This window comes from Agelaius phoeniceus (assembly GCF_051311805.1).
Source record: "Agelaius phoeniceus isolate bAgePho1 chromosome W unlocalized genomic scaffold, bAgePho1.hap1 SUPER_W_unloc_2, whole genome shotgun sequence".
In the NCBI taxonomy this organism is placed as follows: domain Eukaryota; kingdom Metazoa; phylum Chordata; class Aves; order Passeriformes; family Icteridae; genus Agelaius; species Agelaius phoeniceus.
This window is the reverse complement of record NW_027509867.1, coordinates 1,180,512-1,197,874: the sequence shown is the minus strand read 5'-3', so window position 1 is coordinate 1,197,874 and position 17,363 is coordinate 1,180,512. Positions and strand designations below refer to the sequence as shown.

The following is a 17,363-nucleotide window of genomic DNA, read 5'->3' as shown; positions in this document are numbered from 1 at the left end:
ACGAGTCCCTGGAGAGCTTTGTATGACACTCAGTGGTGCTCAGTAATGCTTTGAGCTTCTCAAATTTTTTAAGGTAGTTTGGAATTTCCTTTCCACACTGAGACTCTGAGAGGTTTTTGGTCAATCCTGGCCTCCAATTCTCTCCTCCAAGGAGTCCATGAGGAGCCTGTGGTGGGGATGGACCTCACTGGGACCCATTCATGCTTTGAGACACTTTGGGGTTTTCTTCTGACTTTGACTCCTGGAAAGGTTTGTGCAATCTCCTCTCAGGCCCTGAGGTTCAAGGGCTCAGCTCCAAATGCACCACGGGGCTCATTGGGATGCAGCAAGTCCTGACAAACCATGGCTTTGCCTTGATTTCCCTCTGCTCTATTGCATTTTATCAGGGATGTATCTGGAGTGATTTTGGTTTGCTAATTTGAGATTTCTCAGCCAATGCATCTATTAGTGCAGTGGGATCAGTGTTGGCTAATTACCATTGCACTCACTGGAATATATTTACTCATTTCCTGCTGTGAGATAGGATTAGGAGAAAGGCAAAGTAGGCTCAAAATTTTAAAAGGGTATATAGAAAAGTTTATTACCAGTAAATAGAAGAAAGAGTAATAAGAATATGAACACTTCTCCTCTCCCTACAACCTTTTCTTTCTTACTGACAATGCAAGCAGACAAAACCTGAAAGTTTCAGTCAGTTTACACCATCTAGAACAGTCTTTCTTCAGTTCACTTAGAGAGAGGAGTCTCTCTTTCATGCTATGGAGACTTCTCCATAAGAAAAACATTTGCTCGTGGCTCTCAATTCCCACGAAGAGCAGCTGCCCAGAAAATCTGCAATTGTGAAGTCCCTCCCATTTTTCACAGCTTTTCCCACAGCTGTTTTTATGGGCCATGTCAGCTTATGGGGTATGAGTTTAAAGATGAGCTGTTCAAGAGCAAAGAATCTCTTCATCTATTTCTGAAATCATCTTCATCTCTGAGAACAGAGATCTTCTTCTTCTCTCCCTGATACCACAGGATCTCATTACTCTTCTCTCTTTCTCTGTTGAAACTTCTCATGGGATCAGAGCTACTTCAACATTTGCTTACTTTAGCATGGAGGTTTTTGCTGAACAGGTCATCTACGCGTATTTTCAATTAGTCATAGGGAAAAAGAGAGTCTTATGTATCAATTACATCCTTCCCCATAGCTTTACAAGAGGATTTCAGCCCCAAGATCAAGGCATCTCCTCATTCCTCCCATCTGGGGCTCAACTTCCCCTTCACTGACCTCGGTGTCTTCATGTTGCTCTTCTCTGTGCCTGCACGTTGTCCTTTTCTCTCACTGGAGGGAGGATGGAAGCACTGAAAGAGTTCATATCTCACCCGGGGCCTGCAGATGGTTCCGTGCCCCCGGCCGGGCTCGGTGCTTGTGGCCGGAGCTGTTTTACGATGGAGGTTTCTGCAGCGGCTGCGCTGGGGCTGTGTCAGGATGGGCCGCACTGGGGCAGGGCCAGGATCTCAGCAGCCAGGCCAGAGCACAGCAGCAGCACGGCCGGGGCCGATGGCTTCTCCTGCCCCTGCCCGGGGCTTGCGGCTGAAGCCCAAGGGTGGCAGAATCTTGGCCGAGCCGGCCCGGCCCGGGGCTGCTCCTGGGGCCCGGCAGATCCTGGCTGGGCCCGGGCTGGCGGCGGGGCAGGGCTCAGCAGGGCCCAGATGTTCCCAACTGCAGCCATGGCCCGGCCCGGCCTCGGCCCCGCGGCCTCCCCTGCCCTGCCCGGCAGCCGATGGGGCCTGGCAGGGTCCCTGGGAAGGGGCCCGGCCCCACGGCAGGAGCCGCCCGGCCCGGCCTGGCTGAGACGGGGCCGGGTCAGCCTTGTTACCTCTGTGCCAGCCAGAAGGGAAAGAGACCCTCCCAGGCTTTCCCATCTTTAACATGTGTCTTCACAGAGGTGTGTACAGTTTCCTTAGAGATTTAACAGATTGTCAGTTCTCAAAGCTGATTACTGATTGGTTTTTTGTCAGACACAGATGAAATTGCTAGAAGCTTCTCTTAGGACATCACTTCCATGATGCAAAATCACCACAACAGCACAGAGCCAAGAGCTCCTTTGTCCATATGTATCGGTCATGTGCCCAAGTCCTCAAAAACCCTTCTTGGGAGATCTCTGGCCCCTTTCCAAGGTTTTTTCAACTGAAAGCATTCAACTCAGTGTCTAAGAAAATCACCAGCAGACATGGCCAGCCTGACCTGTCTGTCCTTACTACTTTTTTCTGGGAGCAATCTTTGGATATATGGAATTTGGGAAGCCAAATTCTAATTTTGGCCATGGACCATGGATATGAAGGTTGGTTCTTTTCCATAGGAAGGAAGGAACAGAGCCCCAGTGTTTGCCAGGAAGAAGAGAGTGACCACCAGAGGACAAGGCCAGCCAGAAGTGGCAGGTTTTTTTCTGAGAGAAACCCTTGCATATAGGAAAATTTTTTGAGAGAATACCAATTTTGGCAATGGACATTTAAAAGAAGGGATGGTTCTTTTCTATAGCAAGGAAAGCACGGAGCCCCAGTGTTCCAGGAGCTGATGAGAGGCATTCCTTGACATTGCAACATCAGCCAGAGCTGTCAGGTGGCCCCTGGGAGGCCAAGCCAGCCAGACCTATTCCATGTTCCCTCGGTTCCATGGGGCCCCACAGTGTCCCAATGGTCCCTTGCTTCCCTGAGGCCCTGAGGTGCCATAATGCCCCCTTGGTGACACCAGGCCCTGAAGGGTCCCAATGGTCTCCATGGTTCCATCAGGCCCCACAGAGCCATAATGGTCTCTGGGTTCCATGAAGCCCCGCTGTGTCACCATGGCCCCTTGGTTCCATGGGCTCCAGTGGTGCCACAATGATCCCCTTGGTTCCATGAGGTCTCCACAGTGTCCCAGTGATCTCCATGGGAAGGGAAGGACCCAGCCCCAGTGTTGCAGGGGCTGCCACCAGAGGTCCAGGCCACCCAGGCTTGATGGTACTGGCAGATTGTGCCTGGGAGCAACCCTTGGATATCCAGAATTTTGGAGGTGGAATCCAATTTCAGACATGGACACCTGGAGGATAAGGATGGTTGTTTTCCATTGGAAAGAAAGCACGGAACACTGATACAACAGTGACATTTGGGGATCTATGGGGAGTATTGGGGATTGTTCCTGCACCTCGTGACCCAACAGGAGCTTCTCTAATAAATGTTCCCTGAAGCTCCCACTGTGCCCATCACAGGAACCCATGTGAGTGTCAGGGCCATCCCGGCTCTTTGGCAGCCTGGGGACTCCTGGGATGTCACCATGGGATGGCTGTGACTGCCTCTGACCACAGGGCTCTTTACCATCCCAGAAAGCCTTGGGAGGCATCCATGGAGCCCCTGTCTCTGTGTGTGACATTCCAGCTCTGGAACAGCCTGGAGACTCTTGGAAAGATCCCATGGAACCCCTCTGAGGGCCTGTGAAAAATCTGATCCTTAGCAGGCAACCATCCCCAGCCCCCTGTTTCTATGGTCAGTTTCCATGGCAACCATCCCCAGCCCCCTGCTGCTATGCTCAGTCCCTTGGCAGCTCCATGGAGACCCCATGCCAGGGGTGGTTGCCATGGACACCAGCTCAGGCCTGCAGCCAGAGCCCGTTGCCATGGCAACCATTGGCAGCCCCATCCCCAGGCTGATGGGATCCCAGAAGCACAGAATTGGCTGAGCTGGGAGGGACCCATCAGGATCCTCCAGTCCAACTGCTGGCCCTGCACAGGACACCCCAACAATGCCAGCCTGGGCCTGGCAGCGCTGGCCAAACGCTGCTGCAGCTCAGAGAGCCCTGGAGCTGGGACCCTTCCCTGGGGAGCCTGGCCAGGGCCCCAGCAGCCTCTGGCCAAAAACCTTTTCCTGACATCCAAGCTGAGCCTGCCCCGACTCAGCTGCAGCCGTTCCCTCCACTCCTGTCCCTGGGCACCAGAGGGAAGAGGTTCCCACAGCCCCAGCCAGGGACCCGCTCCCAAGGCTACTGCCATGGCCACCAGGGCTGGCACCAGCTGGGATGCTCGGTTTCCACGGGCCGGGCTTCAGCAATGGGATTCCCCAATTTCCTGCTCCCGCTAAAACCGCGCTGCCCTCGCTGCCCTCCCGCCTCCCATGGAAAGCACAAAAGGCAAAGATCCCGGGCTGGGAGAAGAACAATTTAATGGGAACAGCAACGGGATAAGGAACAAACAGGAACAGAAACAATATTGATAACAGAAGGGATAAATAAAACTGTTTACAGGGAAAACTACAACACAACTCACAGGGTCTGCCTGGCTACAATATTTCTTGCCTGGAAAGGACACCCTTCTCCTCAGGGAGAGAGAGAGAGTCCCTTTCCTGTCCCTGGCAATGATCTGAGGTGGGACTGAATGTAATGACAGGGCCATGGCCAGACCCTCATGTTCTCCAATGCCACATCAGGTCATTGGCAAAGGGCAGGAAAAGGGACAGGTGTCTTCCCAGCATGGATCACGGGGAACATGGATCACCAGGGCTCTTTCCAATCTGGCTTCTCCCATGGGGGATGAAGCTGGAGTGGTGCATGAAGCTGTTCCTGCAATCGAGGCACTTGCAGGGCTTCATTTACTGGTGGCTCCGTTGGTGTCTTGTCAAATGAGAGCTTCTGGTGAAACTCCTTCCACACTGGGGACACTCGTAGGGCCTCTGCCTCTCCCCAGTGTGGATGCGCTGGTGCCTGATGAGGGTGGAATTGTGCTTGAAGCTCTTCCCGCAGTCAGGGCAGTAGAAGGGCCTCTCATCCGTGTGAATGCGCTCATGCAGGAGGAGATTTGAGCTGGTCCGAAACCTCTTCCCACACGTGGGGCACTCGTAGGGTCTCTCCCCAGTGTGGATGAGCTGGTGCCTGATGAGGTGGTACTTGCGCTTGAAGCCCATCCCGCAATCAGGGCAGTGGAAGGGCCTTTCTTCTGTGTGAATCTGCCAGTGCCTGGCGAGATCAGGGCTGGTGTGAAACCTCTTCTGGCACTCAGGACACTCGTAGGGCCTCTCCCCAGTGTGGATGCACTGGTGGGTCAAAAGGGTGGAGCTGCAGCTGAAGCCCTTCCCACACTCCCCACACTCATAGGGCCATTCCCCAGTGTGGATCATCTGGTGGCTGATCAGGGTGCTGCTCTGCCTGAAGCTCTTCCCACACTCCAAGCACTTGTGGGGCTTCTCCCCATTGTGAAGCTGCTCATGGGCCACCAGCTCCGAGCTCTGGCTGAAGCTCTGTCCACCTTCCTGGCTCAGGGTGGGTCTTTCCTCCTCAGAGCACCCTGGGCTGGGTTTGGAGCCCCTTCTCCTGTGGGATCTCTGGGACTTGTCCTCCACGTTGGAATTCTGCACTGTGGAGCCACTCAAAATGGCCTCTTCCACGATGTTCTGCCTTGGGGATTTGTCCTCCGTGGTCTCCATCCTCAGCTTCTTCCCTGGGGGAGGAAGGACAAGGAGAGGATGGGATTTGCCTCCGTGCCAGAGGGAAGGGGAAGGAGATCCCCCCAGTGCATCCCCAGCAGGACGGGGTTGGCAGCAGGGTTGTCCTACAGCCGCGGGCTGTGCTGGGCTGGGAGATGGAGCAGGAGAGAGGGGGAAAGGGGCACTGACTTCCTCCTCACCTGCCTGGGGCTCCTGGGGCACCTTCTTCTTCCTCACAGCCTCCTCCTCCATCTGGCCAAGTTTATGGGATGGAAAATCCTGTTTTGAGAAGAAAACAAGGGATAAGTACATTGAATTTTGTACTTGTTTGAAGGCAAACCTGGGGAGGGTCTAAACCAGGATTACAATTTAATAAGAAAATGAAGATCAAGGCAATGATGCAGAATCACTGCCTTAAACTGACAGAGTCAGGATATAACCTGACACCCTGCTGGTCAGGCTGGTGGCAGCAGTCCCATTAAATGATGGCTGCAGTCCTGTTGGAGTGATGAACGTGATTCTGTCCAAGCAGTGATCCTGTAGAAGGGTCTGGTCTTCCTCTGCAGGTCCAGTGGTGGTTCTGGAGCTCTTGTGCTCTGGGAATCCAGTAGGCAAGCTGCTCCTGCTCTTGCAAGGCTCAGCTTATATCCAGGTTGGAATGCTTGGATCCTCCCCCTGGGCGGAGCATCCCACAATGGGATGATGGAATTTTATCAGTCCTGCAGTGACACTCAATGGCCCATTCCCAGAAGATATCTCCCCTGGAGGGCGTTATCAGGGCTGAGTCATGGAAGAGATCAAGAACACTGCCCCACCTGTTTATAGCAGTTGATGAAGATGGGGATTGAAAACATGCATTTGGTTCCATCTTACATTGCAGCCTGAAACAGTGGGGGAATCCCTGCTCAGGGGGTGAACCCCACCCCCCTTACCCAAACTGGCTCAGGTGTAAAACCCCCACCCCGGGAAGGCCACACACACGGGGGACAATGTCACACTTGCCCTGCTCCAGGGCAAATGGCATCTCTCTAATATTTTCTTAACCAGATTGCAAAATTATTTTGGCACAGTGAGTTCAGGGCACTGTTCTTTGATCCCAGTTGCTTTTGACTACAGCATGGTTCCTTCCTCTGAGGAGGTTGGAGGTCTCTCTGGAGGAACTCTTGGAAACTTGGATGCAGCTTCGTCTGAGCGACCTATGGGAGAACTGGTGAGGAAAATGGCTGTTGTGGTACTGGAGTGTAAAGAAAATATTTTGTTGTTCCTCCTTGAAAAGTTTGTTAAAATCGCTGGAGGAAATGGAGCAAATGATACCAGCAAGACTGACAAGGTTCATTCACCACATGGTGAGGAACACAAGGCTGCTAAAAGTGCCACAAGAAGCCCAGCTCAAGTAGCTAAATTCCCAAATAACTACTGAATTCCCAGGCTTGGGTTTTTTCCATATGTGAGAATCATTATTCTCTTCATCCCTGTCACCTTTGTGACAGCTACACAGAGCTTCCACTTCCTTTTAATAATATCTGTATTGGGCCGAATTTGCACTTTTCTTTAATTGTAACCTGCCAGCAGCTGAGCTGGAGCTGTGCAGGAACCAAGGAAACTTGGAATTGCCACAGACTTGCTTCTATTGTCAGCCGGTGCTGCGGCGGCCGTGGGGCAGAGGGGTGGGAAAGGGGGGTCCGGGGTGGCAGTGGAGGAAATGCCGGGCCCGGGGGCTGAGCACAGGGCTGAGCACGCAGAGATGGTTTTGTTCTTGCTGAGCTCGCACTGAGCCAAGGCCTGTCCTGCCCCTCATTCGGCCACGCTGGGGAGGGGCTGAGGGTGTGGGGGAGCTTGGGAGGGGACACAGCCAGGACAGGAGATCCCAGCTGACCCCAGGGATAGCCCAGACCATAGGACATCATGATCAGTGCATGAAGTGTGGGGAACAAGGAGGAAGGGGGCACATTTGCAGTGAGGGTTTTGTCTCCCCAGGTAACACTTAGGCAGGATTGGGCCCTGTTTCGCCAGTGGGCAGGGCCCGCACCAAAGACACAGACACCAACTTAACTTAAGGAATAGTGTAATTTAGATGATGCAAATTTGCAAAAAATTACAAAAATATTAGGTAGGCAAAGCAAATAATCATTAGTCAATAATTCCAAAAGAGAAGATGTTGAAATGAGTATCACACAACTGTCCATTTCTGGCTGCAGGCCCTGGAGATTCTATCTCTGCCTTCAATCAGGGTTGCATTCCCTAAAGAATCCTGGTACCAAATCCTGCTTTCCAAGGCTGGAACAGTGTCTCAGGTTTAGCTGGGTGTGTATTCAATTACCCTCTGTTAAAGGTGGGGCAATTATCATCTGTTAATTGAGCAGTTTACTTTATCTCTTCCACATGAATCCTCCCTCCAGGGAGATATCTTCTGTTAATGGGCCATTGAGTGTCACTGAGAAAAATTCCATCATCCCATTGTGAGAAGCTCTGCCCAGAGGGAGGAGCCAAGCATTCCTACCTGGATATAATCTGAGAATGTGAACAACAGAGTCAGCCTTCTCCCACAGGATTCCCAGAAGAGCAGCTTTCAGCTCCACTGGATCCCAGAGGAAGACCAGGCCAATCGACGCCACAACTGGACCTTCCGAGGAAAACTCCACACTTCTACAGGATCACTGCTCCAACAGAACCACACCTGTCACTGCAGGAGCACTGCAGCCACCATTTAACAGGAGTGCTACCAACACTCTGACCCACAGGGTGTCAGGTCGTATTCTTACTCTGTAAGTAGGTTTTAGTACTACTTCATTTGTATTTTTAATTTTCCTTCTGAAGAACTGTTATTCCTATTTCCATAGACTTTGCTTGACAGCCTCTTGTTTTGAAAATTATAATTCCAAGTGAAGGGATTAACATTTTCCATTTGAAGGGAGTCTCCTGCCTTCCTTAGCAGACACCTGTCTTTTCAAACTGACACAATGCCCTGGGACAGCCAGGCAGGTGAGGACGCAGTCAGTGCCCCTTTCCCCCTCTCTCCTGCTCCATCTCCCAGCCCAGCACAGCCCCCGGCTGCAGGACAACCCTACTGCCAACCCCATCCTGCTGGGGATGCACTGGAGGAATCTCCTTCCCCTTTCCTCTGGCATGGAGGCAAATCCCATCCTCTCCTTGTCCTTCCTCCCCCAGACAAGGAGCTGAGGATGGAGACCAGGGAGGACAAATCCCCAAAGCAGAACATCATGGAAGAGGCCATTTTGAGTGGCTCCATGGTGCAGAATTCCAACGTGGAGGAAAAGCCCCAGAGATTACACAGGAGGAGGGGCTCCAAACACAGCCCAAGGTGCCCTGAGGAGGAAAGACCCACCCTGAGCCAGGAAGGTGGACAGAGCTTCAGCCAGAGCTCAGAGCTGGTGGTCCATGGGCAGCTTCACAATTGGGAGAAGCCCCCCAAGTGCTTGGAGTGTGGGAAGAGCTTCAGGCAGAGCAGCACCCTGATCAGCCACCAGATGATCCACACTGGGGAATGGCCCTACGAGTGTGGGGAGTGTGGGAAGGGCTTCAGCTGCAGCTCTGCCCTCATCATCCACCAACGCATCCACACTGGGGAGAGGCCCTACGAGTGTCCCCAGTGCCAGAAGAGGTTTCACACCAGCTCCCATCTCCTCTGCCACCAGCGAATTCACTCAGAGGAGAGGCCCTTCCACTGTCCTGACTGTGGCAAGGGCTTCAAGCAGAAATCCCACCTCATCAGGCACCAGCGCATCCACACTTGGGAGAGGCCCTACGAGTGTCCCAATTGTCAGAAGAGGCTTCCCACCAGCTTCCAACTCCTCCAACACCAGCGGATTCACTCAGAGGAGAGGCCCTTCCTCTGCCCAGACTGCGGAAAGGGCTTCAAGCACAACTCCACCCTCCTCACCCACCGGTGCATCCACACTGGGGAGAGGCCCTACGAGTGTCCCCAGTGTGGGAAGAGCTTCACCAGCAGCTCTCACTTGACCAGACACCAACGGAGGCACCAGTAAGGAAAGGCCTGCAAATGCCCCAGCTGCAGGAACAGCTTCATGCACCAATCCATCTTCATCCCCCATGGGAGGACCCACGCCGGGAAGAGTCCTGGGGAACCGTGTTTCCCATGATCCATGCTGGGAAGACACCTGTCCCTTTTCCTGCCCGTGACATGATGTGGGAATGGAAGAACATGATGATCTGGCCATGGCCCTTTCATTACATTCACTCCCACCTCAGGCCATTGCCAGGGGCAGGAAAGGGACTCTCTCTCTCTGTCCCTGAGGAGAAGGGTGTCCTTTCCAGACAGGGGAAATTGTGGCTGGGAAGAGACAGTCAGTTGTGTTTAGTTTTCCCTGTCAAAGTTTTATTTATCCCTTCTGTTATCAATATTGTTTCTGTTCCATTTTTTCCTTATCTCGTTGCTGTTCCCAATAAATTGTTCTTATCCCAGCCCAGGATCTTTGCCTTTTGTGATTTCCATGGGAGGCGGGAGGGCAGCGAGGGCAGCGCGGTTTTAGCAGGAGCAGGAAATTGGGGAATCCCATTGCTGAAGCCCAGCCCGTGGAAACCGAGCATCCCAGCTGGTGCCAGCCCTGGTGTTCATGGCAACCACCCCTGGCATGGGGTCTCCATGGAGCTGCCAAGGGACTGAGCATAGCAACAAGGGGCTGGTGATGGTTTCCATGGAAACTGACCAGAGAATAGGGGGCTGGTGATGGTTGCCATGGAAACTGACCATAGCAACAGGGGGCTGGTGATGGTTGCCTGCTAAGGATCAGATTTGTCACAGACCCTCAGAGGGGTTCCATGGGGACATTCCAAGAGTCTCCAGGCTGTTCCAGAGCTGGAATGCCACAGGCATGGACAGGGGCTCCATGGAGACCTCCCAGGCCTTTCTGGGATGGTAAAGAGCCCTGTGGTCAGAGGCAGTCACAGCCGTTCCATGGTGACATCCCGGGGCACCTTGGGCTGCAAAGGCACCCATCTGTCACAGGCACTCACGGGGGCTCCATGGTGACATCCCAGGAGTCCCCAGGCTGCCAAAGAGCCGGAACTCACAGGGGTTCCTGTCATGGGCACAGTGGGAGCTTCAGGCAGCTTTTATTAGAGAAGCTCCTGTTGAGTCACGAGGTGCAGAAAGGATCCCCAATAGCCCCCACAGATCCCCAAATGTCACCATTGAGTCAGAGATAACACAGACTCAGATCAGAAGGCTAAGGGCTAAAAGCCACCCATTTATTCAATCCTCTTCCTTTTGACCTTGGTTTTCTACAGGTGGATCTCTTTGGTCATTTAATCAACACATTTCCCATGATAGGCTGATAAAGACAACCCCCTTCAGTATACAACTTTATGGAAAAAACAACCTATTACAGACACCACCTGTTGATAATTTACAATTCTTTCTCTCCAGCTTGCTAATGGTTCCCAATCTAATTAATGGGAAAACTCTCTTGCTTTCTGTGTCTCTGACCAGACTCTCATATCCACAGAAAAATACCCCCAAGGACCTCCAGGCTTTGTAATCTCCTTCTGTGAGAGGAGCCTTGGAGCAGCTCGCTCCAATCCCATGGATATTGGAGAGTTCATGGGTAAAGAATTCATGGGTAAAGAATTCTCAAGGTGAAATTTAACCTTTAGCATTTGTCCCACAGGATTAAGGATGACAAAGCATATAGATTTATAAAAAATTTCTATTATCTATTAAGGTAACAATTAGACAGAATTATCTTAATCAGAAATATTTAGTCCAAGGAATAAGAGCTGTAACATTTATATTATATTATATTATATTATATTATATTATATTATATTATATTATATTATATTAATTTATAGAAAGCACTCAGAAGGGATTTCAAAGCAATTTTACTAAAAGAAAAGGAGCTGTTTTTAAGGAGAGATTGATGTCACTCCCACAGACCAATGACCATGGGCAAATCCCTTTGGCTCAGCCTGAAGAAGTGACCTTAAGGGGTGTCCCGACTGCCGGGAGGAATCTCCACACACCCCAGGAAGGGAAATGTCAGGGGATGCTGCCATTAAAATTTGGGATGGGGCTTTTCTAGTCTGAGGTGCTGCCCTGTCAGTCAGGTGTGCCCAGGCTGGGCCAGCTCAGCAGCTCTGCAGAAGCTCTCAGTGGTGTCACTTGGTTGTTCCTTACTCTGGGGATTTTCCAGCACTGTCACAGCTTCAGCTCCCTCTGAGGATGTTCAACTTTGGGATGGAGGAGTCAGACTTGTTTCTGCAATATTCACCCCAAAAGCAGCGTGACCCCTCCCCTCCTTCATTTCCCACTGGGGGCTTTGCAAACAGGGCCTTGCTGGAGTTGTTGGAGGCCATTGCAGGCAGAGCCTCCTGCTCCAGCAGGAACTGCCTTTCCTGTGCCATCAGCAGGGCAGGTTCCGCTGCAGGAAAAGCCCCAGGCCAGCCCCAGCACAAGGAAGGCCTCGGGCACAAGGGCAGAGTGCCGTGCTGGGAGCTGTGCCAGGGAGAGCCTGAGGCACCAAAGGCACCTTGGCAGCAGCAGCTGCTTGCAGGCCATGGCCAGAAGCCTCCCTTGGCAGCCCGGCCTGGTGGCCACCACTGCAGAGCTGCTGCCTCAGGGCTCATTCCTGGCTGGCCTCTGAAAAGCCACTTCTGCCCCAGGAGCCTGACTGAGAAGCCATTAGCCCCAGCATCTCGGGGACAAGATATCAATGACAAAACTCTTCATGCCAGCAGAGCCAAGGCAGGGGCAGAGGAAAGGGCAGAGCCAGGCCCAGGGGACAGGGCTGCCATGGTGATGGCTGTGAGGTCACTGCCCCTGCAGCAGCCTGGCTGCCCTCAGCAGACATTCTGGCCAGAAGCGTTGTGAGGGCACCCAGCACAGCAGAGAACCCACACTGCAGGAATTCTGTCACTGGGGAGGGCAGGGGGTTTCACTGGGTCAGGTTGCACAAAGCTCCTGATCTTGGTCAGTTCCTGGGATGGGGCATCCACTTCTCTGGAATAACTCTTGCAGTTTTTTGCCACTCTTATAATTCTAAAATTTTTCCTCTTTCTAACAAATGTACATCCACCCTCATTCGGTTTAGAGATATTGACCCTTGTGTTGTCACTGCAAGATTTGGGAGAAAATAACTTTGGTCTCTATTTTTCCATTTTCACAGACCTTGGAGACGACCCAAAAATCTCCCAAGATGGGGTTTGGAGGCCTCATCACAAAACCAGCAGGGACAGTCTGCAGGCTCTGGAGTCAGTGGGGTGGAGACTGAGGACAGAACAGGAATAGCCTGGGAGGGATGGAAGGGTGGTTTCGGAGAGGCTGGAGCTTTTCTTCCTAGAGGATATAAGCATGAGAAGTAAATAATGGCACCAAGGGCAGCTGGGGAGGTGCAGAGTGGACACCAGGAGAAAGGAATTTCCCTGCCAGGGCAGGGCTGTGGTGCAGCACGTCCCCCAGCAGGAGCCTGGAGCAGCCCAAGGCTTTGTGTGGGCAGGCAGAGGCAGGCAGGAGGCAGAGCTGTCAGCAAAGGAAGGGGCCAGCCAGGTGGAGCAGCCGGGGGATGCCCACAGCCTGCAGGGACAGAGGCGCAGGTTTGCTCAGCACCAGAGACACCTTTGCCTTGCTTGTCCCCAGCTGTCATCACTGCCACCAGTGTTCTGCTCTACCTGGAACCTGGGGACATTTTCTCAGTCCTGTCCCTCAGATGGATCTATTTAAAGTATGAGAAACTTCAGTGTTTCACTCTCTTTTTGAGTCCCTGAGAAGTTCTTTGAGCACACTCTGAGGGACTGAGTCTGATGCAAAGAGCACCAAAGCTCCAGAGGGTCATTACAGTCCTTGTGCTGTGTCTGTGCTGCAGAGCTGGGCCGGGCTCCTGGCCCAGAGGCAGCTCCTGGCAAGGGCAGCAGAGCTGCAGAGAGACAGCTCTGGCCAGGAGCAGCTCCTGTGCACAGCCCAGCAGGGCTGGGGCACTGCCAGGGCCCCTCAGGGACACCAGCAGGGCACAGACAGAGCTCCCAGGGACTCAGCACTGGCAGGGGCTGTGGCATGTCCCAGAGGCGGCTGTGTCACAGCAGCTCCTCTGTGGCTGTGTCATGGAGGCACAGAGCAGCTGTGATGTCAGCAAGGGGCTGTGTGACAGCACAGAGTGGGCTGTGTGAGGGCACAGACTGGGCTATGACATCATAGAGTTTGTTGTGTGAGGTCATTGAGAAGCTACAGCATCATAGAGGGAACTGTGTGATATCACAGAGTGGGCTGTGACATCATGGTGTGGTTGTTTGAAATCATAGAGCAGGCTGTGAGGTCAAAGTGCGTGCTGTGACATTACAGAGTGTCATTATGACATCTCAGAGAGGGTTTTGTGACATCACTGAAGGGATTGTAACGTCACACAGCTGCCTGTGACATCATAGTGTGAGACCATAGAGCAGATCTTGCCATCATAGAGGGTGGCTCTGTGACATGAGGGAGTGGGTTGTGACATCACCAGGTGGCTGTGTAACATCATAGAGCAGGCTGTAGCATCACAGAACAAACTGTGACATTGCAGCGTGACTCTTTGACATCAGAGTCTTCTGTGACATCACAGAGCAGCTGTGTAACATCACAGCTGACTGTATGACATCACAGGGGACTGTGTGACATCACAGATGGCTGTGTGACATCACAGATGGCTGTGTGACATCACAGGAGCTGTGTGAGGTCACTGGGGAGGTCACTCTGCCCCGGCCCCCCTCACAGTTCCCCCCAGAGCAGTCCAACCCTGCTCGTGCACAGCGGGGTCCCCTGTCCCCCCGGGTCCCCCCGCCCCCGGCGCTGCAGCCTCCCCCAGAGGATGTTCCACGAGATCGACCCCAGAGCCTGACACGGGGACGGGGGCCAGGGCCCTGGGGGTGGCACAGGGGGACAGGGACCCCCCGGCAGCGTCCCCGTGTCCCCCAGGGCCAGAGCCTGGGCCAGGGCTCCTTCACCCTGGTACGAATGAGGCCTTGAGAGCGCTGAAAAAATCCCCAGCAAGGGAGCAGCAAAAACCTGATTTAATATTAAGGGACAGCAGCACAAAGTTCCTTGGCAAGAGTCACTCTGTTCCTGACTGGACACTTCAGGCACACCAAGGAAACAAAGCAACAACAAAACCAAACAGAATCCAGGCAATCAAACCAGAAATGAACTGAGAACTGGCCCAGGAGAGCTCCAAGGGCTCCTTTTGGAGTGCTGTTTGCAGGGCCCCAAGAGAGGGGCTTCAGTCCCAGCAATGGCTCATCCTGGCCACACTTGGCATCAACAGCTTTCTTTGGCAGGGTGAGAACAGGGATGTTGTGCCACTGAGGGAGCAAAACCAGTTCCCAGGGCTGCTCCTCCAGAAAGCAGGAGCTGGTTGGGCAGCAGCAGTGCCTGGAGCAGACAGTGTTTGTGATGAGCTGCAGAGGAGCTGAGCCCAGGGGCTGTTGGCCAAGGCCGAGCCCCAAGGAGCATTTCTCAGCTGGCAGGGCGGCCTGAGAAGAGGAGGGGGGAATGCAGCAGCACAGGGCCCATGGAACCAAGGGACCATTGTGACACTGTGGGGCCTTGTGAGACCAAGGGACCATTGTGACACTGAGGGGACTCATGGAATCATGGAGACCATTGTGACACTATGAGACCCCATGGAATAAGCAAAGCATTGTGACACTGTGAAGCCTCATGGAACCAGTGAGACCACTGTGACTGTGGCGTCCCCACAGAACCAAGAGGACCATTGTGATTGTGTGGGGCCTCGTGAAACCAAGAGGCCTTTGTGACACTGCAGAGCTGCATGGAACCAAAACTCCAGGGTGACACAGAGGGGCCTTCGGTCATCAATGGTCCATTGTGACACTGTGGAGCCAAAGGAGACCATTGTGACATAGCAAACCCCCACGGTCCAAAGGTCCATTGTGACATTGCAGGGCTCATGGAACAGAGGAGTCCTGTGACATTGTAGGGCCTGGGGAACCCCGGAGACCATTGTGACACTGCTGGACCGCATGGAATCAAGGCACCATTATGATACTGCAGGGCCCCATAAGACCAAGGGAACATGGAAATGGTCTCTCTTGGCCTCCCAGAGGCCACCTGACTGGTCCAGCTGACCTTGGCCTGTTGAGGGTCTCTTCTACTAATAAAACACTGGGGCTCTGTACTTTCCTTCCTATGGAAAAGAACTCTCCTTCTCCTCCAGGCACCTAGGACCAGAATTAGGATTTCTCCTCCAAATTTCCTTATATCCAGAGATTGTTCCCACAGGAATATTTCCAGGACAAGTATGGCTGGCAATGGTTTTACAAGGGTCACCTCTCAGCTATCCCCAAAACACAGGGAAAGGCTCTGTGCTTTCCTTCTTGTGGGAAAGAATTGTCCTGCTTCTCCAGGTGCCCATGGCTGATACTGGGCTTCCACCTAAAAAGTTCCCTAAATCCAAAGACTCATTCCAGACAAAATCTGCCATTCCTGACAAGTCTGGCTGGCCTTGGCCTCGTGAGGCTCTCCAAACACTGGGGGTCCATACTTTCCTTCCTATGGAAAACAACTGTGCTTCTCAGCCAGGTGCCCATGGCCAGAAATGGGATTTCCACCTCCAACATTCCCTGTTGTGACAGACTGAAGGAGATTGTTGGCTCAAAACATTTATTGTGTGTGGGGGAGGAAGGGGCAGGTCCAGCCTTGCCCTGCCCTGGAAGCCCAGCCCTGCCCTGCCCTGGAACCCCAATCCCCCCAGAGCCTCTATCCCAGCCCAGCAGTGGCTGCCAGTCCCTGGCACAGCACAGGCAATGCTCCACAGCCACCTCTGCAGCCCCAGCCCAGCTCCTGAGGGACCAAATGAGCCCAAGCCCCAGCTGGGGGAAGGGCCCAGGGAGACCAAGGGGTATTGAAGGCTGACCACAAGGCAAGCACACATCTTGACCCTACCTCCTCTTGGAATTTCCATCTGAACACTGCTGGAATGCAGGAGTTGGTAGCTGTGTGTGTGCTCCTCTGTATCTTTTTTGTCTTTCTCTCTTTCTGTGTCTTCTTCTGTCTCTGTGCTCCTGTAAATTCTTATTATCATTAAATTGAACAGGCTTAGAGTTTGTGAAGCTGAATAGGCCAAGTTAATACTTTGAGAAGTGTTGTTTTGTTGATTAAATATCTGTTGTAATTGCACATTAGAAGAATTTTAAAAAGTAATACAAAACTTTTTGTGTAACTGACAATCTGTTAAACCACTGAGATACTGAACACGCCTCTGTAAAATACAAATGTTAAAGATGAAAAAACCCAGGAATCTCCTCTTTCTTTTCCAGTCAACAAAGAAGCAGCGGGCCCCAGCCCCCATCTCAACCAAACCAAACCAAACCAAACCAAACCAAACCAAACCAAACCAAACCAAGCAACCCTGCCATGGGCTGAGCCCCTTCCCCCCTCTCCAGGCTGCCCCCCCCATCGGCCCCATTCTGACCAAACCAAACCCCAACAACTCCCAAACAGGAAAACAAAAGAGGCTACAAAACCCCAACCAGAACAAAGCCAGCCACAGCTGTTAAAATCTCACCATGAAGTCCCCTCCGCCCAACACAACTAAAACCAAAAACCCCTACAACCTACCACCCATACAAAAAATAACCCTACAACTAAAATTAAACACAAAAAAACCCCCAAAACCAACCATAAAACCAATCCTAACATGACCCAACCACAACTTCCACCACAAGTTACTGGCAGTTTAGGTGTTAATCCTTTCAATACTTCATTGCTCCATCGAGTAAAAGAAAAAAACAAAATACCAGCATATAAAAAAATATATAAAACCATAAAGTCAGTAAAGGAGAAATTAAATCCCAAATAAAAAAGAAGAAAAAATACCTTAATCTTAAAGCTAAAATCCTCTTGTAAACTATAATGAAAAAACTCTTTTTCTTAATAACACAAAAAACTTTTTTAAAAAATT

General features: G+C 52.2%; 1 protein-coding gene across 1 annotated transcript in view; it reads right to left on the bottom strand.

Annotated features, from left to right (window-relative positions):
• Positions 1 to 17,363, bottom strand: part of LOC143692629 (uncharacterized) — a 331,852-nt gene that overhangs the window by 232,865 nt on the left and 81,624 nt on the right. Inside the window, 1 exon segment of the mRNA XM_077172880.1 lies at positions 4,578 to 5,255. Within this exon segment, the coding sequence (XP_077028995.1) occupies positions 4,578 to 5,255 (678 nt within the window).